At 38.1% G+C, this 24298-nt stretch overlaps 1 protein-coding gene across 1 annotated transcript in view; it reads left to right on the top strand.

Moving 5' to 3' along the window:
• Window positions 1-24298, top strand: part of RBM12 (RNA binding motif protein 12) — a 34445-nt gene that overhangs the window by 777 nt on the left and 9370 nt on the right. The window contains exons 2-3 of the mRNA XM_023585731.3: window positions 4631-4715; window positions 7605-10317. Of these exons, the coding sequence (XP_023441499.1) occupies window positions 7627-10317 (2691 nt within the window). The 5' untranslated portion in view covers window positions 4631-4715; window positions 7605-7626. The remainder of the gene's footprint in view (window positions 1-4630; window positions 4716-7604; window positions 10318-24298) is intronic.

Genomic DNA, 24298 nt, shown 5'->3' with positions numbered 1-24298 from the left:
TAAGGAGCAAGGAAGTGGGAGGTGAATACGCCCTTGAGGAGGAATTATCAGGCCCTTTAGTTCCAAGTAGGGAAGGGGCTGCGGTGAGAAGAAGGCGGTCCAATCGGTGTAGAGGGTGGGTGGGTGTTCTTGATGGGGGGTGGTAGTGGTGGTGAGTTTCTCTGGCGAAGGATACTAGTCTGCAGCCACGTGAAAGGGATGGGAGGGCCTTTGAACCTCTACAGGTTAGTGACTGGAATGGACAGTCGTGCAGGAGGCTTAGCTGTTAAATTGTAAGAGCTTGGGCTTTGTTGTATTTTCCGTGTGTGCTTTGTAGTGAAAAATCTGAGGGCTTCTTGTGAGGGTTATTCAGGGTTGTTAAGTGCTAAACAATGGGATGTGTATATTGAGAATTGCAGACTCTAAAGGGGGATTTCTGGGCCCTAAAATTCACTTTGGTTTCTGAATTCCCTGAGCCGACGTAATGTGAATTGGGGCAGTTGAAAGAAACTATTATGTATTTGTCAAGATTAGGGTGCTGCCAGTAGGCAATATAACCTACTACAGAAATGAGTCTGCAAATGAAGATTCGTTGCTGGGAGAGGCTTGTAATTGGCGTATTTTTCTAAGAGCTTGCTTGAATGGTTTGAAATGGTATACTTTTTGTAAAACGTAGTATTAGCAACAGAATTACTGGGATCTTACGTTTTATATTGTTAATGCACTTCAGAGCATTTGGAGTTGGGAAAAAAATCCCACAAGCCTGGACATGTAGAGTACTCCTGTTTTGTTTTTAAATTGTAGCAACATAAATATAAGACTGGTTGTACTTGTTTTTGAAATTTGGTAGTTTTGATAAAATGAAGAACTTTCAGATTTAGTGGAAAATAGTATCCAGATATTTCCCAAGAATATTAAAAAAGAGTTGGGAAGAACTGTTTCAGGTGTTTCAAATAATTTGACATTAATTTAGTTGAAGAAAAAATGTTTGGCGTGTTTATGTAAAAGACCTAATGAGGATGTGCTTAGTGCTTTTTGTGTAGTTCTTTGTAATTTTTTTATGAAACAGGAAATGCATTTTTACGTCACTTTTATGTGCTCGATTAAATTTTGATTACTTTATGGATTGTAATGCATAATTTCAAGTTTTCTTATGTTCAGATCTTTTTTAGGTGAAAAATGTGAAACTTTAGATATCACTCTGGTAGTTACTTGGAACATGTTATGTATATTTCAGGCTTCTTTCACTTTCTTTGACATGTCAAAAGTTTTGTCGCCTGCGTAATAAGAATTTGGGGATTGTTGGTACAATTTTTAGATTTGAAACTTGATTTTGTGGACCAATATATTCCAGGTTTTGAAACCTAGTGACAATATTGATAGTGTTTTTATTTCATTTTGCAGAGAGCCTCTCAATCTTTCAGTTTAGAAGAATAGTTTCTTAGAGGTTGTAGGAAGAAAAAACTTAAGTGTCAATTGTTTTGGTTGCACAAAAGATGCTTTTAGATAATCTTCCTAAAATGCAGGGACTGTTGTCCATTTTAGTATTTCCTACCTGGCCCACAAGTGCTTAATAAATGTCCATAGAATAAATGAACATTGTTAAGTGTCTTAGGTCAACTAAACAGAAAAATAAGGTCACCCTTCATGACTTTATCATATTTTACTAATGCCACCAGTATATCTTTTGGTTTGCATGTAAGTTTAAAGCTAGCTTTTAAGTCTTAAAACCAGTAATGAGGATGAATGTGGTCAGCTAGGTTGGAAGTAATATTGTTGCTTTGAAGATTTAAATAAAGTAAGATAATGAAAAAATTTGTTGGCATTTTGTGGGGGGGGGTGGTTGGAAAAATCTTTAAAGACTTTTGGCAGGAGGAATAAATGTCTTATTTAGAAATGCCTTTTGATTTGCTGCCTTTGAGTACTGTTAATGGGAAAATCGAGTAATGTTATAAAAGCGATGTATCTCTATCAGGGTCAGAAGTATTGTTTCATTAAGGTGATCCCACAATCTGAAATGTGATTCATTTGGGGATGGGGCAAAATCAAGGAAATGAAGCTGTGGTTGTTTTATAATGCCTACCATACTGCTTATAGCATTGTGCTCATTGTGATTGATTCTCTGTTGCTCATTTCTGAGGTGGATATTGGAAGGATTGCTGGGTTTTGTGTTTTGGATCTCAAAAACTTAGCTCTGCTATACCCTGGTTGTTGATTAAAGACTGATCACTGAATAAAGTTAAAATTCACTTTGACTGTATTACCAGAGGAAGTGTGGAAATGGTCAAATTCTAGTTTGTGCCTTGACTTCTTGATAAAGAGGATTGTTGTCAGACATTTTATTTCTGAAATTCCAAGTGATTGGGATGGCTATTAAATAATCTTGTACAGTATGCTAAATTATTTAATTCATAGCTGATTGCTGGATTTGTGCGTGTACCTGGTGTTTGTAAAGCTGAAGCAAAGCTGCTGTTAGGACTAATTCCTAACATAAAGTGGAAAAATATACTAAGTCTTTTGAAATATATCAGTGGATTTAGTGTCACATCAGGCACATTTTCTTCTTTCCTGATTGTGTGCCTTATGGATTTCAGTTTTATCCTTCTATCATTCAAGGTGAAATGGATTTTTTTCATTTTGAAATCCTGCAGTTGATAGCTGGCATTTAGAAGGTTCCTAGAAAATAGCGATACGTCTGTTAATGTACTGTGCTCTTTACAAAGTAAGATGCTGAAAATAAACAAGAAAAACCATAAAAGTACCTCAGTTCTTAGTTTCTATTTGTATCGCCCATTTGAAGGAAGAGGTATGACATCAAGGGTTGTGAAGTCTGGATTCTGGCCTTGACTTGATGCATCTCTTTTCCTTGGTATAGGGTGGGGTGAGGCTTTCCCTTTGTTGAAATAGAAAAAAAAATCACAACTGTATGTTTAGGTTGATTTTGTACTTGAAATCGAAAACATAAAACCTACGTTTTTGTCAAATCCAGCTGGGCCTTTCAACCTTTGCTTGTGGGATAAAAAATTTCCTCTTTATTAAAGTAATTTCTGGCAATCCTGTACAGATTTTTGAGAGTAGATATCGTGACTTTGGGCATTTTTGGCTAACCTGGTATTTGTTCTTCTCTACATGTGCAGGTGGTGCTTTCTTGGGTCTGGTAGGGAAGAGGCTGAAGAACCTGTTTTCCCTTATCTTCTGGGGCACTATACCATACCTTTTGAATTTGCATCCCCATAGGGGAGCAGATGTTTATCACATGTGCTTAACAAGAAAATTACCCTGGATGTGTGGCTCATAGAGCCAAACTTGTGTGTTTAGAAGTGAATGTTGCAACAATTCATGCTGTTTCTCACTGAGCATATCCTTTACTTGAAGCAAATTTTTTTCTATTCTATTATGCTTTTCCACTTTCTGACCCAATGGATAAACTCCTAGATGTGGCTTTTAAATTAAGAGGTTTTAGACTCTTTAGACTTAAATAGTAAGGATAAATTTGTTAAACGTATGAAAGTTTAATACTTTGCTTGACATTTGAAAGCATTGCTTATGATATTTGCATAATTTTTTGTGGCATACAATCTCTTTAGGGATTTGAATAGTTGATGAGATTTTTAGCTTGTTCTTTAGAAGTAACTTGGAGGTTTAGAAGTATATTTTACTTTTTGGTGATGAATGTTAAGTTTACTGATGGTATCTTGATCTTAAAAGATGTTAGTTTAAAATGAGCATCATCCTGATAAGTAGTCTTCTGGTAATCTTATTACCTAACAGTGGCAGTTTTTTTCTTCTTTGCTCTGAATTAAAAAATGACCTTTTTTATATAGTTGTCTTATTATTTGATCATATGTATTGCTTGTGTATAGTTTATAACATCACCACTTTGGAAGAAATTCCAGCGAAAGATGGGTAAACTATATTGGAAATATTCTTAATATACCAGAAACTTTTAGGGGTTTTTCTTTTATAAGTTTCTTGAAACTGTTGGGTTGTTGGAGGAAAAGACACATTTCCTTAATATTTTGAACCCCTGTGATTTTAACTAGGAATTAGTTCTTATTAAAGCCAGAACTTCAGTTATGTTTTTCATGTTTGATGCTGTTTTGGCACAAAGGAAAATATATTGAAAGAGTAATTGCAGTAATTTCCATAGCATCCCTGAGTTTGGCTTAATTTGTCCAGGAATTGTTACTGTGTGAACTTGTACTTTTTCATCAGAAATTTTTTGGGAACCTGGGGAAAGAGGCAGCAGTTGGACTTGTGTTAGGGAGTTTCCTGGGCCTTTTTCATGATACTTTTGATTGGTTTAATTTGAAGCAATTACCAGCTGGAAAGCTGGGTTTTATAACTGTTCTAGTTTTCACCTGATTCATTCTTGTTTGGGCTAACTTATGATACATTCTTGATGTTTGTAAATATATCATATTTTGTGAGATACTCAAATTTGAAAGCAAAACCAAGAAATAAGCATGTGTGGGTTTTGGTACGTCTTTCCTCTTTTTTTATTTTTTTTATTTTTTTTACGGTATTCATTCTAATGAAGTACTCCCGTGGTTTCAGACTCGCCTTCTTTAATGTACAGTTCAGTGTGGCCTGTGCGTGTTGTTTTGTGTTTCCTGCATTGATTTTTGCCTCCGTTTATTCTCTATTGCAGTCTAAAAGTTGGTTTTAATTGGTTGCCCACAGGATTGACTTGGCCTCTACTTCTTGTTAAGAAAATACATCTCTTGTTTTATCAGGTAAGAGATTTTGAATAGAGGGTTTATTTTTATATTAAAAAAATGAGTTAGCTTAAATAAAATAAAAAATACGTGTAGTAACTAAATTGTGCTTTTCACAAGCTTATATGAGGGATTGGGGGGTTGGACTTGGGTGCCTTGAACAGCTGTTTCTTCCTTTGGTGTAGTCAGTTTTATATGGATGCATTTCTCTTTCATTCCTGAATGTTAGGCAGTAAGTTGTTTTTCCTCAGTTGCATTCTAGCCTAGTTAAAAGACAGGTGCTTGTTATTGGTATAGTTATTAATATTCCCTAGAGGTAAAGGTTTAGATTTTGGGCAATATATATTAGAGTACTAATCTTAGACTTTAAAATGAACTTCAGTAACTGGAATCTAACCTTCTTGTTTAAATAGCTAAGCTAGGTTCAAGATAGGTTAAAATGACTTATCCAAGGTCAGGCAGATACTTGGTAGCAAAATAGCAGGTGTTGTTTCATATTTTTCAAAAGCTAAAAACTAATTGTTTTCCTCTGCAGATATGTTTATGAATAAATCTTGAGCTCTTTTGTGGTTTAATCCTCACCTCTTTTCTAGCTGGTAATCTGAGGCAGATTTTCAATAGCATGTTTTCATGTAAACCTTGTACGAAATTTTTACTAAACCCCTTTTAGCAGCATATGGTTTTAAAGACTTAACTTTGTTTGCCACTTCAGCTCTTTGTGTAATTTGTGTGTTCTTGGAACCATGTCAGGTTTTCCTTTTATTGTCCCAGTGCAAACGAACATCTCAAATTGTTTTGGGAACCTAGATTACCCATGATTGTTTCCCTCATATAAAGTGTTTTAGCATTCTTTTTTTTTAGTCAAACAAGAAGGCTATCTCAATTTTGCATCTAGTCATGTGTTGTAGAATCAATAAGGAATGCGAATTTTATTTAATGACTTGGAACTTTCTTGATGAACATCTTTAGGGTGCTAAATACAAATCAGGAGAAGAGAATTGGTGTGTCTTTTTTTTCCCCCAGTGTTAGTTTTATTGTTGACTCTTGCAGACCAAAAATGAAAAGCTTCCCCACCAAAATTTCTAGTGTTATATAGTAGTCTCACAAAGAGCATGCTGTTTAATTCTTAATTAAATATAAAGGTAGCTTTTACTTTGTGTATGAGAAAACTTTCAAAGCCAAGCAATATAATTCTCTTATGTACAGCAAAAATAATATTGCGATATTTTTACACATTTTGCTGCATTCAATTTGTGTTCATACAATACATGACATTGAAGAACTGCTTTCATAGAATTCTTAGAGCTTGAAAGAAGCTTTACCCCTTTTGAGTGCTCTTATTTGAGAAGTGATAAAACTGAAGTTCAAATAATTTGTAACTTCCCAGGGCTCACAGAGCAGTTTAATAGATTTATACTTAAAAGCTGATTTTTAAGATGGCTTTAAAAACACCTTATATTGTTGACCACATTAATTTCAAATTAATATTTTTTCTAGTTTCAAGAATTTTCTTTGTGTCACTTCAGAAAGGGCTGCCTTTCATTTGTTCTTAGAAGCCATTAGAACTGAAATACTGACATTTGACTTAAATTTGGGGTAAGCTTTTCTTTTTTGATTAGCTCAAAATGGATATGCTCAAAGGCAGGGGTTCTTAACCAGGGGTCCACAGAAAGGTGTCCGTGGAAACAATTTCAGGGGTCTATGAGCTTGAATTGAAAAGAATCAACTTATTTATATTCTGTGACCTCTAACTGAAATCTAGCATTTACTTCACTTATGAATGTATGCGGTAATTAAATTATAGTAGTATTCATTTCACTTGCCTGGCAAAAAAGGTTAAGAATCCCTGCTCTAAGGAGATCGGTGAACAACCAGAGATCCCATAGAGTTGTGTTGGGTCAGACTAACAATCACTGAATAAAGTTCACACCCTAGCTCCTCTAAAACCAAACCAAACCAAAAATAATCCTCTTTGCCAGTCTCCCCTATGGAAAAAAAAAAAAGACTCCATATCTGTTTCTTTCTTTTCTTTCATTTGTTCTTTCTTTTGTTGTTTTTCTTTTTTCTTTTTCTTTATTTCTAGTATTAGAATGAGTCAGTGGACCTGAGTTTTAATTAAAAGAGCCAATGTGAGCAGGTGTAAACAGGGGTACTATTTGGGGTAATGAATATATATGTAACTTAGATTGGGGCTATTCTATTCAGTATTTCTTTTGGATTCTTAGTATGTATTAACCTTGTTTGTAATAAATAATTCCCTTTGTAGTTTTATTTAGTAAATATAATTAAGGCTGATTGAAGCATTTTAGTATAAAATATGGAATGAGTTCCCCATTGAGACTTTTATTTTAGTGTTAAGTACTATTTGTAATTAGTGTTCTAGTTTTCTGTTTCTGTTGAATTTTCAGACTCTAAGACATGTTAAAATGACACTGATAATTCTGTGAAGGTGCCAGGTTTATAGGGAACATGCTAAACTGATATTAAATATTAACTTTGATGCATCCTTTTTATCTTTTCACGTATAGATTGTTAAACTTTGTTTCCTTATTTGACTTGCATATTTATTTTAAATCATAATGAATAATTAGTGGACTGTGTGATGAAATTTGTGATTTCACTTGTCCTATGGTTGCTTTTTTTTCCTGAAACTTTTGAGTCTTGGAACTGAACTTCTAATTGTTTCTAGAATTAATGCCTTTTGGAAGTTGAAATTATTTAGGTTTTACAATTGTAAAGGGCACACAGTGTTCAGTTTTTAGAACATCCAAATTAACGAAAGATGTTGCCCGTCATAGCTGGAGGGAATATTTTAGGGCCTAATATGGTAGCTGGTCATTCTTTTAGCTAAAAACTTGGTCTGATAAACAGGAGTCTGACCTGGCCGTTGCCTTTTCTCATCTGCAGGTGTGTGTGGTTTCAGCGCAGCATGGCTGTGGTCATCCGTTTGCAAGGTCTCCCAATTGTGGCGGGGACCATGGACATTCGCCACTTCTTCTCTGGATTGACCATCCCTGATGGGGGCGTGCATATTGTAGGGGGTGAACTGGGTGAGGCTTTCATCGTTTTTGCCACTGATGAAGATGCAAGGCTTGGTATGATGCGCACAGGTGGTACAATTAAAGGGTCAAAAGTAACACTATTGTTGAGTAGTAAAACGGAAATGCAGAATATGATTGAACTGAGTCGTAGGCGTTTTGAAACTGCCAACTTAGATATGCCAGCAGCAAATGCTAGTAGATCGGGACCGCCACCTAGCTCAGGAATGAGTGGCAGGGTAAACTTGCCTACAACAGTACCCAACTTTAATAATCCTTCGCCCAGTGTAGTTACTGCTGCCACTTCTGTTCATGAAAGCAACAAAAACATACAGACATTTTCCACAGCCAGCATAGGAACAGCCCCTCCAAATATGGGGGCTTCTTTTGGGAGTCCAACATTTAGCTCAACCATTCCAAGCACAGCCTCTCCAATGAACACGGTCCCACCACCACCAATTCCTCCAATCCCAGCGATGCCATCTTTGCCACCAATGCCATCCATTCCCCCAATACCAGTTCCTCCTCCAGTACCTACAATGCCTCCTGTGCCTCCTGTGCCCCCAATCCCTCCAGTCCCTTCTGTGCCACCTATGACCCCTCTGCCACCCATCTCGGGCATGCCTCCCTTGAACCCGCCACCTGTGGCACCTCTGCCTGCTGGAATGAATGGCTCTGGAGCACCTATAAATATGAACAATAACCTGAACCCTATGTTTCTGGGTCCTTTGAATCCTGTTAATCCTATCCAGATGAACTCTCAAAGCAGTGTGAAGCCACTTCCCATCAACCCTGATGATCTTTATGTCAGTGTGCATGGAATGCCTTTTTCTGCAATGGAAAATGATGTCAGAGAGTTTTTTCACGGGCTCCGTGTTGATGCAGTGCATTTGTTGAAAGATCATGTAGGTCGAAATAATGGGAATGGATTGGTTAAATTTCTCTCCCCTCAAGATACATTTGAAGCTTTGAAACGAAACAGAATGCTGATGATTCAACGCTATGTGGAAGTTAGCCCTGCCACAGAGAGACAATGGGTAGCTGCTGGAGGCCATATCACTTTTAAGCAAAATATGGGACCTTCTGGACAAACTCATCCCCCTCCTCAGACACTTCCCAGGTCAAAATCGCCCAGTGGGCAGAAAAGGTCAAGATCAAGATCACCACATGAGGCTGGTTTTTGTGTTTACTTGAAAGGGCTACCATTTGAAGCAGAAAACAAACATGTTATTGATTTTTTTAAAAAGTTAGATATTGTGGAAGATAGTATTTATATAGCTTATGGACCCAATGGGAAAGCAACTGGTGAAGGCTTTGTAGAGTTCAGGAATGAGGCTGACTATAAGGCTGCTTTATGCCGTCATAAACAGTACATGGGCAATCGCTTTATTCAAGTTCACCCAATTACTAAGAAAGGTATGCTGGAAAAGATTGATATGATTCGAAAAAGACTACAGAACTTCAGTTATGACCAGAGGGAAATGATGTTAAATCCAGAGGGGGATGTCAACTCTGCCAAAGTCTGTGCCCACATAACAAATATTCCATTCAGCATTACCAAGATGGATGTTCTTCAGTTCCTAGAGGGAATCCCAGTGGATGAAAATTCTGTACATGTTCTTGTTGATAACAATGGGCAAGGTCTAGGACAGGCATTGGTTCAGTTTAAGAATGAAGATGATGCACGTAAGTCTGAACGCTTACACCGTAAAAAACTTAATGGGAGAGAAGCTTTTGTTCATATAGTTACCCTAGAAGACATGAGAGAGATTGAGAAAAACCCCCCTGCCCAAGGAAAAAAGGGGTTAAAGATGCCTGTGCCAGGTAATCCTCCAGTTCCAGGAATGCCAGGTGCAGGAATACCCAATCCGGGAATTCCCAGTGCAGGAATGCCTGGTGCAGGAATGCCTAGTGCAGGAGGTGAAGAGCATGCCTTCCTGACTGTAGGAGCAAAGGAGGCCAACAATGGGCCTCCATTTAACTTTCCTGGTAATTTTGGTGGGTCTAATGCCTTTGGGCCACCACTACCTCCTCCAGGATTAGGAGGGACCTTTGGTGATGCTAGGCCTGGTATGCCTTCAGTTGGAAACAGTGCTTTGCCTGGTCTAGGACTAGATGTTCCAGGTTTTGGAAGTGGACCAAATAATTTAAGTGGGCCATCAGGATTTGGAGGGGGCCCTCAGAATTTTGGAAATGGCCCTGGTAGTTTGGGGGGTCCACCTACATTTGGAGGTGGCCCTCCTGGTCTCGGAAATACCCCTGGGCATTTGAGTGGACCACCAGCCTTTGGTCCTGGGCCTGGCCCAATCCACATTGGTGGTCCCCCTGGCTTTGGATCTAGTTCTGGGAAACCAGGACCAACTGTCATTAAAGTGCAGAACATGCCCTTCACTGTGTCTATTGATGAGATTTTAGATTTCTTTTATGGCTATCAAGTAATCCCAGGCTCAGTGTGTTTAAAATACAATGAAAAAGGTATGCCAACAGGTGAAGCCATGGTGGCCTTCGAATCTCGGGATGAAGCCACAGCTGCTGTCATTGACTTAAATGATAGGCCTATAGGCTCAAGGAAAGTTAAACTTGTATTAGGGTAGCTGTTCACATCAATTCTTTGTGTAGGGTAGATCTTCATAGTGCATCCAGATTGTTTTCCTAGTATTTCCAGGTTAGAACCTGTGGATTGTTTTAATTGCAAATAGATTGGTTTCCATAACATAGAGCATTTGGTTGACTGTTTACAAAAGACTCACTACCAGGATAAACGTTGCTGTATGTTACAGTAGAGCTGTCTGGAGCGAACACAAAAATAATTTTGGCATACCATTAGAAAAACACATTTGTTAAACTCAAATGACCACATAAAATTTATCAAGGAGTCTAGATTGGTTTTGTTTTATACTATATGGGATGAAGAAAATAGAAATGTCAGAGCTCATTAAGGGTGCTCTTGCCAGAAGTTGGCTACTGTTGGAATTTAGTTTAAAGCTGGACAGATTTGCTTTGTTATAGGGTCAAAGCTTTGTCTAAAGTCCTCATTTTCTTTTAAAATTGAATAAAATCTCTGTATACAGATTCATTGTATGTACCTTTATTGCTTCTTGAGGGTTCTTGCTGTATAGACAGTCCTGCTTCTGAAGTTGCTGCTTTTGTTTGCCTAATTGACTCATTTGTAAATGAGCAGAATTTTTTTTTTAATATAAAATTCCACACATGGTTTCTGCTATAACCTTGAACTTTGATTTCTGATGTCACACCTAACAACTGTGTGGAATAAGACTTTTGCCACAAAAATAAACTATGGAGTCCTACCTACCAGCGCAATTTTGGTTTACCTGCCAAATTTTTTGTTTAGTCAGTTTAAAAATGGTTCATGTTGTTTGGATGGCATTGAAAACCAGGAACCACTTTTTATAATTAGTGTTTAAATGCTTGATTTGAAATCCTCTCCATGATGGACTAATTGTTCTGGCAATTTCCTTCTATTCCAATTGATGTGAAATTTTGGCCTAGAAGTAAACAAAGAGGGGTCTATTCACAAAGTGTTACCATGTTAGGTTTTTTTAAAACTGAGGTTGAAATTGTTAGCTTTGGTAGCTGTAGTATTAACAGATTAATAGCTGGTCCATAGATTGATATGCTATAATCCTGTAATTACTGGAAGGCTTTTTGTTGTAGTTGTTCGATTAAGAGCCTGTTTACAAAAATTCTTCATACAGACTACAGGTGTAGAGGAGAGAATTGAAGCTTCTTGCCCTTTCATATTCCTTTCTTTGGCATTCAGGACACTTAAGTCAGGAGTACTGAATGGGTTCTGATGAATAGGTGTCCTTGTCATGAAAATATCTGCTTTAAAAAATCCTGCTAACTGCCACAAAAGTTTCCACGAAGTTACTTTCCTTTGCAGTTAAAAAGATCTAAAGGTGTATCACATATTATAAACATACAGCATGGGAGATTGGTGAGATATGAAAAACAAATTTTTGTCTTTTACATGGCCCTCTTCTCTTGGTTTGAAACATCCCCAACATTTCCTACAAATCAAGGTACTTAAAAGGGAACAGCCTTTAAAAAGATGTATTTCCTATTAAAAAAAATAGTGCCTTTTTTGTGTTGCAAGTCAGTGGAACACTGAAAATACAGTGTTTTGTAATTCATAGTTAAGAGTGGCAACAGTTTGATTTGTGTGATAAGATTTGGAAAGCCTTTTTTCATCACTATATTCTTAGAGGATTGACAGTACAGGATTTTTGTTTAGAGAAAGGATTGTTTGGATTGTCAAAGAAGAGGTGGCTGCTATGTTGTGGGTCTTTTGATAAATTCATGAATACAAATTTGCTTTGACAGATCACTAAATACTGTCTCTTCAATTTAAAAAGCATTCGATGTCTGTATATGTTGTTCAATTTAAGTTTTCTGTTAAGTAATCACTTCTCATTCCAAAGACAGTACAAAAAACTTCAGCGCTGCTTGGGAGTCTTATTTCAACTACAGATATTTTTCCCTCATTGGAAAGCTGACTAATTTTCACTTTAGAAAAACGGGTTGATTGAAGATGAAAGTCTTTTGTCTTTTCTCACAATTTGTTTTGGTTCTGTGCTCGTACATTCTTATTAAATATTTCATATACTTTATTGCAACTACTTTGTTATTTCTACTTAATTCTACATCTTAGATAAATACTGAAAAGGATAACTTGATTTCATTGTTCATTGAATTAAATAAATTAAGAAAATAGTGGTTTGTGTAGAAATTGGAGAACTGTGTTTCATTTTGGTTGAATCACAACAGTACTTGTTGTGAAATGTAATTAAATGCTTTGCCCTCTGGAACTTGATTTTTGTGTATCTAAGACTCATTAACATAGTGCTAACTGTTTAACTTGTTCTGGGCATTAGAGTTTCAGTTTAAAAATGTGTTCTGTGAAACTTCATACCCCTCTTCCTGCAGATTTTCTCATAAGTAGGTTTGGGAAAGAAATGAATTCACATTATTTTCTCATTTGCTTTGTATGGTATGAAGGATTTGTAACGCTTTGCTCAAAGTTGTGTGCATTTGTAAACACTATCATGATATTTTCAATTTTCTGTGTAAATTTTATTGACTGTTTAAAACCTTTTCCATTAGGATTATTTTTTTCCTCCCCCTGTGCTGAGTTTTTATTGGTGTTCATTTTTCTTTTGGTTTAAAGGGACTAGAGAAATCTACAACATGTATTTTATAAATCAAATTTGTAATTTTTTCCTGAACTTCAGTGAAACATTTAGCTCACAAGCAAAATTTGGAGGAGTGTTCTGTGTTTACATTATAGTTTGGATGTACAATCATTAGTGGCTTTTTTGTTTAACGTAACACAGTATTAAGTGAAATGCAGTTGCTAGCTTTGTATTCCAGTTTGTCAAGGCATCAATGAAAATTCCATTAGGAAACCTTTTCAAAATTTCAGAGAGTAATATTCATTGTGGTAAGGTCAGTCTTAACCCACGGGATGAAAATCTAGGGCTATATATGGAAGCAAGAAAACATACATTTTGGGTGGAAAATTGAATATTTGGGTAAAAATAAGGATGCATGAAAGTATTACTCAAGCACCCTCTTACTGGATTCTGTCATTGTGTGTAGGTGTGGGTCAAGTGTGTAAAAATAAAAATCTCAATTTTAAGAAAGAACACTTGAAAAGTGAGTTAAAAAAATGCTAGTCAGATCTTTTGGGAAGAATTTCTGACAGCGATCTCTTTAAGAAATTATGTCCCAACTTTCCAAAATTGCCACACTTAAATTGTTTTATTGGCAGTCCAGAAATCAAGCATAATGAAATGGCTCATTGCCAATACAGCCACAAAATTGCCAGCAAATATTGCCTTGGCATCTTTCAGCAGAGGGTTTTGTTTATACAGATGAAGTCTTGAATACTGTTCAATAAACTTATCACAAAATAAAACAGGCTGATGCTTTTAATGCTTTAACTGTACAAGAGTACTTTACTGAGCTAGAAGATAATTGCTTCCTATGGGGAAGTGAAGTCAATGTCTTAAAACATTGAGTTTTTTTTTGTTTTTTTAAACTTCCAAAATATTTTGTGCCTTTGGAAATGTGGATTTGGTGATCTTGGAGGTAACAATTACTGCTTATCCTTGTCTGCTAATGCCGAAGTGTGGAACGAAGAGGATACCTGGAACAGCAGGGAGGAAACTTGGTTGTAGGTCACATCCCATGGTATCTTCCTTTTCAGAATTTTATTAAGTGTTTGCTAGCCGGCCACTTCATTATGTGGACTTAAAACTGGAGACCAGATACTCCATTTCGCAGGAGTTTTAAAAGGGGCTGTGAATTATTTAAAAAATGATTACTGTAGGAAACAGGAAAAGAAATCTTCAGAGTAGATTGTAATTGGACGCACCTCTGAAGCTTTGTTTTTTTGCTTTTTTTTGTTTTTGTGTTGTTACATGAGGTATTTGAGGTGGGGAAGAAGGGAGAGACATTGAAAATATTGCAGCCTTGACATTAATGCTCTGATTTTGTCCACATATTTGCTCAACTTCTGAAAAAATTAGTAAATGAAGTTTCCATAAACTCCAGTCTTTTTTTTTTTTAATCCAAATTGTAATTGCAGAGAAACTAATGGGTTCCTCCTTATAACCAAAGGTTTTAAAAACTGTTTATAATTTTTATCTTTATCAGGAAAGATTTTAGCTTGTATTTGAGTTTTAGAAGAGTTTAGAATGATTTTCCAGGTGTGACTGAGTTGTTTAAAATGATCAAGGTTTGATTTAAGCATTGAAAAATCACTGAGTGAAATCAGCTGCCTTCGGAGATTCAGCCTTACCATCTGAAATGGGTGGGTTGTATGGTTATATGTCTCTTTTTTGCTCAAAGGTGCTCATAAACTACTATAATCATTGTCTTCTTTCCAGAATTTACACCAATAAATTATGTGCATCACCACCATTCTTCCACCCTAAAAAAAAGTAGAGCTTGCCTTTATGTGATATGGTAGAGTCCAAATTTATGGCTATCCTTTTTTATTAAAAAATTGCTTTATTGTCTTTAGAATTAAACTGGAAAAAATCACATTGACTTAGTGGAAAATGTTTTAGAAAGACTGTATGTACTCTGGTAGTGCCACAATTCTGTGATTCTATAATGACTTTTCTGGGAAAATCCTTCTCTTCAACATATGCAAGTTATTCCTATTTGTGCCTGCTCAGGTAAATGTTAATTCTTTACTGTGCTCTTCTGGGTTTATTCTTGGCACTTTGAGCTTCTTTGTGCCAGAGACTCTCATGAGCATCCTAGAGTATGGCTCCTTTTCTAGGTTAACGTAACTAGTACCAGCAACCAAGTGGCACTGCTTTTTCTGTATATTGCTTTACTACTGAAAAGTTCAGAAGGGACAAAAAGCCACCTGATGTAGACATTCCAGCTCCAGGGAGAGAAGGCAGGACCCTAAAAGTCTGGAGGCAGGAAATAGTGTTGGGGAAAATACCATTAGCAATATAATTTTAATTCTGTCAAGAGTCCCAGGGAACTCCCCCCAGCTCTGCCAACAGCTGCTCTCTACAGGTGGTATTTGACACAGCGAAATCATTCAGAGTTGCACCCCAGCTGTTTCCAGACATCTGGGCTCCTGATCTTAGCAACTTTAATTTCAAGTTGTTATTCATAATCAGCTGATGACTTGGCCATTCCATGTTGAGAGTAAGAAGTGGTGACTATTTAAAGAAAATGGGCCAGTGATCCAGAAGAGAACATAATTTAGAATGAACAAAGTCAAAGATGTTGAGTGAGCTTAACTCATCCCAAGAGTGAGCTATGTTGTATTCAAAAGGCTTGCCTCTTCCCTTTTATTCCTTCTTTATTCATATACTGCCAGTTTTCTCCCCTTCACACCTACTTACGTAGTAGGTTCGCTGGTAACCAGGAATTAAGAATTTCCCTTAGATTGAAGCTCCTCACTGCTGACTAGCCCAGCCTCCTAATGGTGGGGCATAGTTCACTGACAGTTCTTGATTAGTAAATAAGATGTGTCACTTATGTATCTGTGCTACATAACAAATGTAACAATCATTTTGTGGCACTAGGAGTCACCTATATTAGTCCTCACATAGTGGGAGAGGCCTAAGATGAGTTAAGAAATGAAGCTGCTTAAAGGGTCTTAAATCATACCAACTGATGCTGCTGGCTGCTTTCCTCATTTTCTTTTACCCTGTTTGGAGTTGAGTTAATGTCACCCTCCACTGTGCTCCCCCACGTATTAGTTTGCAATAAAGTGGTGGTCACTTCCTTATATATAACGCCTATTTGGTGTGACAGATGGGACCAGCAGAGTCCCTCTGCTATACTTACTGAAGTAGTTGCTTATGATTATCCTTGCGTCTATGGCCGTTGAATTAACAGGTGGGTTGCAAAGCCTCCTGCTTAACAAGATTGAAAATACCTGTTGTCTTCAAGTTTTTAAGAGTCATGTGGATCTGTAACTTAGCTGTAGCTGAATCCCATATTAACAGTTTTTTGAGCAGTGTGCTGTGCTGGGAGAGGAAGCAAAATAAGATGCCTGTTCAAGAGTTTAAAGTCTTAAATTACATGAAAGTGTTCAGTTGTATGTAGCCTCCACACTCATTCTATAGAGGAACAGGGTAAAAGCTTTCCTGGCCAATTGCTAAATGATATAAAAGAATAAGTTTAATGGAAGCCTTGTGTGTAAGCTGAAGGAAGTCATGATCCCTAACCAAGGTTCTTGGGGGGATAATTTTACAGAATGTTTAATAGTGTGAGAAGTGAAAGTGTCACTGCCCAAAATTGGGCCTGTCCTGGAACTCTTAAAGTTGACCCACAGCAAGATCCTGTGAGGTTCCCATAGCCTGAGTGGCATGATAGCTGGATAGTAAGGCAGGGAGGTAAGACTTTGTTCTAGGAGTGCCCTGGCCCAGCAGAATTACAGAACCTTTTATCTCTTTAGTGACCTTGATAAAACAAATGCTCTAGGATGACATTCATAAACGCTCTAGAATTCAATGAACTTCCCCATCATTGTAACCACTTAAACAGTTGAGTACCTAATAATGCTTTCTCTTCTAATTTTGGATATTTGATCCTGAGTTTTGTTTTTTGTTTTTTTTTCTATATAAAACATCCATCCCTTGGTTTTTGTTCTGTCTCCTAGATTAGCATTGGCCAATAGAATTTACTCCAGTGGAATTGTTCTGTTCTGCACTAATATGGTACTTATTAGCCACATGTGGCTAGTGGCAGTTGTATTGGACAAGACAGCTCTGGACTCACTTCTTCCATATTGGAAATTTTCATGTAGAAAACTTTCATATTGAAACTTTTGGAGACCTCCATTTTAAGCAACACTGTCCAGTAGAAATACGAGTCATGTAATTTTGCATTTTCTAGTAGCCACGCTGAAGGTAAAAAGAAACAGGTGCAGTAGGCCATATTGCACACTGGAGAAGCACAAGCTTATTGGCTGTGCACCTGCCCTAGAGACACTTAGGAAGGTGGTCCAGTACTGTTCCAGTCTTCAGATAACACATAGGCAGAAGTCTCATTAAAACACTGTAGATTCTGGCAGGACAGAATGGGGGCAGAATTGACTACTCAGTAAATATCCTTTGAAAATTTTTGTATAAATCATATTTTCCTGAAGCAAATTCTGTTTGCACTATTCATGCTTACTGCTTTGATGAATTCCTGTAAATGTGGAGTCCATTCACGCCCCAGCAATCAGACAAATGCAGAGTGTGGTGGATGCAGAATTACTTTGCATCTGTGTGCAGGCTAATTAGTATAAGGTATGGGGAGTGGCTACATGTGCCTCCTTACAGCTCTTTTTGTGGCCAAACGGATTTATGGTTGAACCAGATTGCAAGATGTTAGCTGTCCTTAAGATGGTGGATATAGAAATCATTTTCTCAAGGAATCAGGTCTTGGTTTATTACTATATGACCCAGGACAATTCCTCTTTTGGCATCAATGTTTCCTTCTGCAAAATGGGATTAAACTAGATAATCTCATTTTATATCCAGACTTAAGCCTCCTTGATTATATGAACCCAGCCATTAATTGGAAATCTGCTGTGAATTGGGCCCTTAGACAAGAAAGAGAGAGGCCAGGAGTGGAGTCAACTACTCTGCTGCTTTTTCTGAGTGTGGTAGCTGTCCCACACTGGTTTGAGAAACTTCACCAGGAGAAGAAAAGGAGAAGGATATTTATTTCTCCTTTTGGAGTCTGTCCTGTCCTGCCATTGCCATTTAGGTCCTCTGGAGCCCGGGATACCAGAAACTTCCTTCTAGGTGTCCCATGAATCAACAAGCAGTTAATGAAACTGCAAAAGGATCCAATGCTGCATTTAACCATTTATAAGCACTAAAATGAACTGCTAACACACACTGGGCACTTTGAACAGTTAGTCTCATCTAATAAAGTAACCCTGTAAAGTTGGCATTATATAAATGGAAATCCTGGGGAAAAAGCCAGATAAATTGCCCAAGGTCTCATAGCTGGTAAGGGGTAGATGGAGATTATTCAGTCTGTTTGCCTCTGCATGGCTCCAGAGGCAGAGTGCCTACCTCAACTCTTAATTGTCTCTCCCTGACTTTTGGGGCAGGTATGTTTGTAAGGTCACTCACTGGGTTCTATGCCTGCGGTGAAAGGGTTCTGGCCCTGCTCCAACACTATTTTTAGTTCCTCAGCTCCGTGTATAGTATAACAAGGCAGGCAGCATGATCTGTTGGCAAGACTGCTTGGCTTCTGCAGCCAATCCCATCATGATGGCAGAATGGGACCCGAATTTAACTTAGAGGTAAGCCATGTGGAGGCTTTGCGTGAACATGTTCAGGGACTAGAAAAAATGCTTCCCTTCCACTTTGATAAATTCCTGTCCTGCTTGAAAGTCATGCTTTCTTCCTTAGGTTACTTGAGTTTGCATATCCATTCCTTACCTCAAGCTAGGTTTTCATTGAAGAATTGGGCACAACTTGAGTTTCCTCAACTTTGGTCAAATCTTTGGGGATGTTGGAGTTGAATCAGTGGCTTCCAAACTTTTGGCCTTCACCCAGTATAGCAGGGATGGGAATACCTGTGGCTATCTTTGTCTTTTCCTACTTTTCACTTTTCATTTGCACATGCCTGCTTTAAGCTTTGCAGTGTTTCCAAATACTGTGTGGCAGCCAGTCATCTTAGTAGTGTGTGACTCTAAAAATTGTTTAAAATTTTACTTCATGAACACAATTTTAGTAGCCCTTAGTTATACTTGTGAGTAAAGGTAATATATTGTTTTATAGTTAAGGGTTTTCATATTTGGTTCAGTTTGAGACCTATGAGGACTATCCTTGGAGCTGCTGATTTAAATTTGGAGAATCCATGGATCAAAGGGAGAAGTAGGGGTTTGAAAAATTTTTGTCTTTTCCGTGTCCTTTGGGGAGGCAAAGAAGATATGCGTGTATTGGGATGGGGGCAGGGGGATGGTTGTAGTTTGTCTTTTCAACCTAATGAGAAAAGAGTATTTGCTTGGGAACCTATGGATAATTTCCTGATTGACTTTTCAAGACTTGGTCCAGCATCTGAGCTGTTCCAGCATGCCAAGGTAGGCAACAGGAGCCTGAGCATGGCTTTGGTTTGTTGAAGGAGTGATCCAGCTACCCAGACACTTCAGGGTTCTGTTCCTCTTACAGCCTATTCTTCTGACCACAGAATCTGTTCACCTTCTGGATCATTATCTAAGGTGGACAAGAGGGAACTGGAATTGAAGACCAGTGCCTTTCCTTGTTACATTTTTAAAATTTGGTTTGGTTTGTTTTTAGGAGGTATTGGGCATTGAACCCAGGACATCATATATGGGAAGCAGGCACTCAACTACTTGAGCTTAACCACTACATCCACTCGCCTTGGTTAAGTTTTTGAGGTTGGAAGAGGGCAGGGTAAGTCTTGAGCTTGAAGGACTGACAAATGAATCCCAGCTCACCTGGCATTGAAATGGATCCATCTGAAGTAAAGATCTGTCCTTGGTATATGAAGAGCAAAGTTACAAACCCCTACAGGCAGGGGAGTGGTTGCCAGAGGATGAGGAAGTGCAGGTACTCCGCATTAACAGTGGAATTCTTTTATGGACAGTAGTGTGATAAACTGGCTGGGGTTGAGGGGGAGGGAACAGGAGGCCCTAATTTTTAGCATTTGTTTAATTTCTGTATTTTAAAACTCTTACCATGGCTACCTGCTTACAAAGTAACTTAATATTTAACAATGGTTTCTTGGAAGCAATGTAAACTTGCGCCTGCAAACCTCCCACAGGTGTTTTGAATGTGCTCAGGTCTGCACTATGTGACTTTGGAGATAGTAAAGCAGGATTTGTTTTAAAGTAACTTAATTGACAGGTAAAGGGCTGGAAACATTGACAGAGTAGTTGTGTGATAAGGATTGAGTATGATGGAACAGAAACAGGAGGTTGTTGAGATGCAAAGGGGGCATATAAGAGCTACACTTGAAGGGTAATAATAGTAACTAATATTTATTAGTACCAAACCCTTACATACATTATTTAAGTTAGTCTTCAGGAATAGGTACTATCCCTATTTTATACACGAGACCCTTGAGTCTTAGTGAAAATATTTTTCCCAATGTACATAGGTAGGACATACTTTTGGTAGATGTGCAGTAGTATCTTATTGTGGCTAGAAAAGAGTAGGGCCAGTAGCTGGAACTTGGTTACCTCATTCCAGAACCCATATTTATCCCCACATTGTGTCAGAATGCTACTGAAGGGAGGCCTTTCAGGATGGAAGGGCGTAACTACAGTCCAAATTTTTAGACTAGATGGGAGTCAGATAATTTGAGTTCTGGTCCTTGTATTACTTAACCACCTATGTGGCCTTAGCCAAATCATGTTCCCTCTGTGCTTTGGTTTTCCCATATATAAAGTGAATTCGATTAAATGATCACTCCGTTCCTTTCTATTTTCTGACATTCTGTGAATGTTAAAGTAAAAGATGAGAATGAGTATGGCTTCTTTAAGCCTTTAGGGCTTGGAATGCATAGGTTGGCTGTGGACAAACAGGAAAGTAACCTACATGGGGATGTGGAAGGGAATGAGACTTCAGGTGGTAGAAAACAAAGAAAGAGATGGAGCCAAATACTCAGTTGTTTCCATTTGCAATGCCTGACCAGATATAAAGGTGGGGATAGTTGAGGCCCATGGAGATAGCAAGGTAGTCTTTTGTGTTTCTAGAAAACTCACTTGATGATTCAGGAGCAGGTCATTTTGAAGGATCCTTAGGTTATCACTCCTTTCCTGTTATTTATATTTATGGAGTACCTGCTATGTGCTAGTTTGGAATGGGAACAAGATAGATCTGATCCCTCCCCTTGTTGATTTTATAGTCCAGTAGGAAAGATCAATAAGCAAGTAAATAAGCAAGTTACACATCTTGATAGGTTTATGAGAAACGGAGTTTTGTCTTAGAGGGTAGGTCAGGGAAGGTGTTTGACCTCAACATTGAGAACAGATTGGAGGGGGCTGAGAGTGGAAATGGGGAGACCAGTTAGGAGGCTGATACAGATACCCAGGCGAGACATTCTGGTGTCAGAAGAGAGTGCATGCCCTAGAGAGTAATAGCCAGACCCCTTTACAAAACTGAGGTATTTCTGAGACCTTTTCTGTTGATCACTTAAATTTGACAATGTTGTTTTGTAAAGTTCAAGTCCTGTAAAGGAGGCTGAAAGTCACATGGGATTTATTATACTGGCATGCAATGAAAAATAAGTATGTCCTTGTAGTTGTTCAAGGGCAGAAGAGTGACACAAACCAGATGTTTTTTTTTTTTTTATTTCTCTCCCCTTCCCCACCCCCACCCCAGTTGTCTTTATTTGCTGCGTGTTCTTCTTTGTCCGCTTCTGTTGTCAGTGGCTCGGGAATCTGTATTTCTTTCTGTTGCATCATCTTGTTGTGTCAGCTCTCCATGTGTGCGGCACCATTCCTGGGCAGGCTGAACTTTCTTTCGCACTGGGCGGCTCTCCTTACGGGGCGCGCTCCTTGTGCGTGGGGCTCCTCTACGCAGGGACACCTCTGCATGGCACGGCACTCCTTGTGCAGATCAGCACTGTGCCTGGGCCAGCTCCACACGGGTCAAGGAGGCCCGGGGTTTGAACCGCGGACCTTCCATGTGGTAGATGGATGCCCTAACCACTGGGCCAAGTCCGCTTCCCAAACCAGAAGTTTTAATCACAGATTTCCAAGGAGTAGGCTTGGAATTAGATTTTAAAGGAGATTAATAGAATTTGGGAGAGATCATTAATCCCATGGATTGAATAATTTAAAAGGGAATATCGTTTAAAGGCTAGAAACCTTCAAATTAAAATATAAATATTTACTTATCAGGAATTGCTGATTCCAATGAGAAAGTAAAGGAGGCATATCTGTGGAAAAAAAACCAAACCTGTGTGGTTGCACAGGAAGCTCTAGCTTCTGGGAATGGAGCCCTGCCCATTAATAGCATATGAAGAGTCCAGCCCCAGATATTACTGAGGCACACATATACCCATGGCAATCAGGTTGGGATTTGAGTCTGAGTTCAAGAAGAAACTGAAAAAGGTGGGAAGAGGACCAGCATTGGTGAAGGTGGTGTAATGGTAATAGGAAAGAAGGTGCTGGTCCTCTGGTCTCTCCACTTGAGGCCTGGCATAGGAAGATGGCTCTTGGCCTCTTGACTATATTTGGCCCAGACCAAAAACCTCTCTCTTGGGGAGAAAAGTCCTCGTATAAGGACAAGGCAGCAGGTCTAATTGTTACCTGTTATCTCACCACCAGAGATAATCACTGCTAATGCTTTTGTAGTCAGAAAATACTAGGGAATAAACCTCTAAAAGCTGAAGAATTGTACAGTGAATACCCAAATATCTGTCACATTAGTTAGATTATATAATTAAAATTTTTTTTTACTTTATTACATGTCAATCCATTCAACAATCCATTTTACTTGTTTGGAATACATTATCAGTATACTTCACCCCTAAATATTTCAAAATGTCTTAACTTGTTTATGAGATCTTTTGGGGGGAGGGGAGTGGAGGTGGTAAAATTTACACACACAAAAATGTGTACACTTTAAAGTGTACTATTAGGTGATGAAAATGACAAATGCACACATCCTTGTAACTCATATTCCTATCAAGATAAAGAATTTTTTCAGGGGAGCTGATGTAGTTCAGTGATTAGGCACTTGCTGCCACCTTCCCACGTATGAGGTCCCAGGTTCAATCCCTGGCCTCTGTACCTCGTGAAAAAGTAATTTAATTCAAACAAACAAACACTTTTTCATTGCATTCCCCCTCCCCCCCACAAACAGTTCTTTCCTGCCTCTTCTCAGTTAATATCTGTCTCTGACAACCACTCTTCTCCACTCTGATTTTTTTCACACAGGTTAGTTTTGCTTGTTATAGAACTTCATAAATGGAATCTATGTACTTTATCCCTCAGGTTCATCTATATTGCAGATATTTGTAGTTTTATTTCCTTTTTTGCTGAGTAGTTTTATATATTATGGTTTGTTTTTTGTCATATTGATGGACCTGGGCTTTCTTTTTTTTTTTTTCTATTATGAATAGAGCTGCTATGAGCATTCTTGTACAAACCATTTTGTAGACAAAATATGTTCATTTCTTCTGGGCAAAAACTTGGGAGTGAATTTTTCTTGGGTTTAGATATATACTTAGTTTTCTAATAAACTGTCAGACCTCTTCCAAATTAATACATTTAATGCTTTCACTAACAGTGTATGAGTTCCATATCCTCACCAACATTTGACGTCAGTTTTTAAATTTTACACATCATGGTGGGTGTATGATAGTATCTTATTGTGTCTTTAATTTGCATTTCCATAATGACTAATGCTGTTGATCACTTTTTCATGTGCTTTTTTGCTGGTTCATGTATTTTCCTTTATGAAGTGTCTGATCAGCTCTTCTGCCCATTTTCAATTGTACTGTCATTTAACATTGAGTTGCAGGAATTCTGCATTTAAACTTTTAAAGCTCAATTTTTGCAAGAGCAGGATGGGGAAGATTCAGTTTAGTAGAAATAGTCACTGTTCAGCAAATGGTTATGAGTACCAACTGTGTTATATGCTAACCTCAGTATTAGGGAGACAGAGTTAATGCCAGGCCCTGATCCCAAGGAGCCCATAATTTAAACAGAAGTCAAAATTCTGATGTTTAAGTGTTAAGTCAGCCACTAAGCATTTACCCAGTATCTATTACAGGATAGATACTCTTGTAGATACTGGAGATACAGAGATGGACAACCAGACCTTGTACCTACTCTAATATGGATCATTTTCTGGAGTGTGTATGGGGTCGGGGGTAGGGGTGGGAGGTATAATGCAGAGGCCCTGAGATGAGCACTGAGATTGATGTGGTTCTAAAAAACCAACCTGGTTACAGCAGAGTGAGCAAGTGGAAGGGTGGCTAGATGATTAGTTAGGAAAGGACCAGGACTTTTGCAAGGCCTTGTAGACCATGGTAAGAACGCTGGATTTTATTTTGAATGTTTTGGAAAGCTATTACAGAGTT

This window comes from Dasypus novemcinctus, chromosome 24, assembly GCF_030445035.2.
Source record: "Dasypus novemcinctus isolate mDasNov1 chromosome 24, mDasNov1.1.hap2, whole genome shotgun sequence".
NCBI classification, from domain to species: Eukaryota; Metazoa; Chordata; class Mammalia; order Cingulata; family Dasypodidae; genus Dasypus; species Dasypus novemcinctus.
The sequence above is the reverse complement of the archived record's forward strand: the minus strand, read 5'-3'. Positions and strand labels throughout refer to the sequence as shown.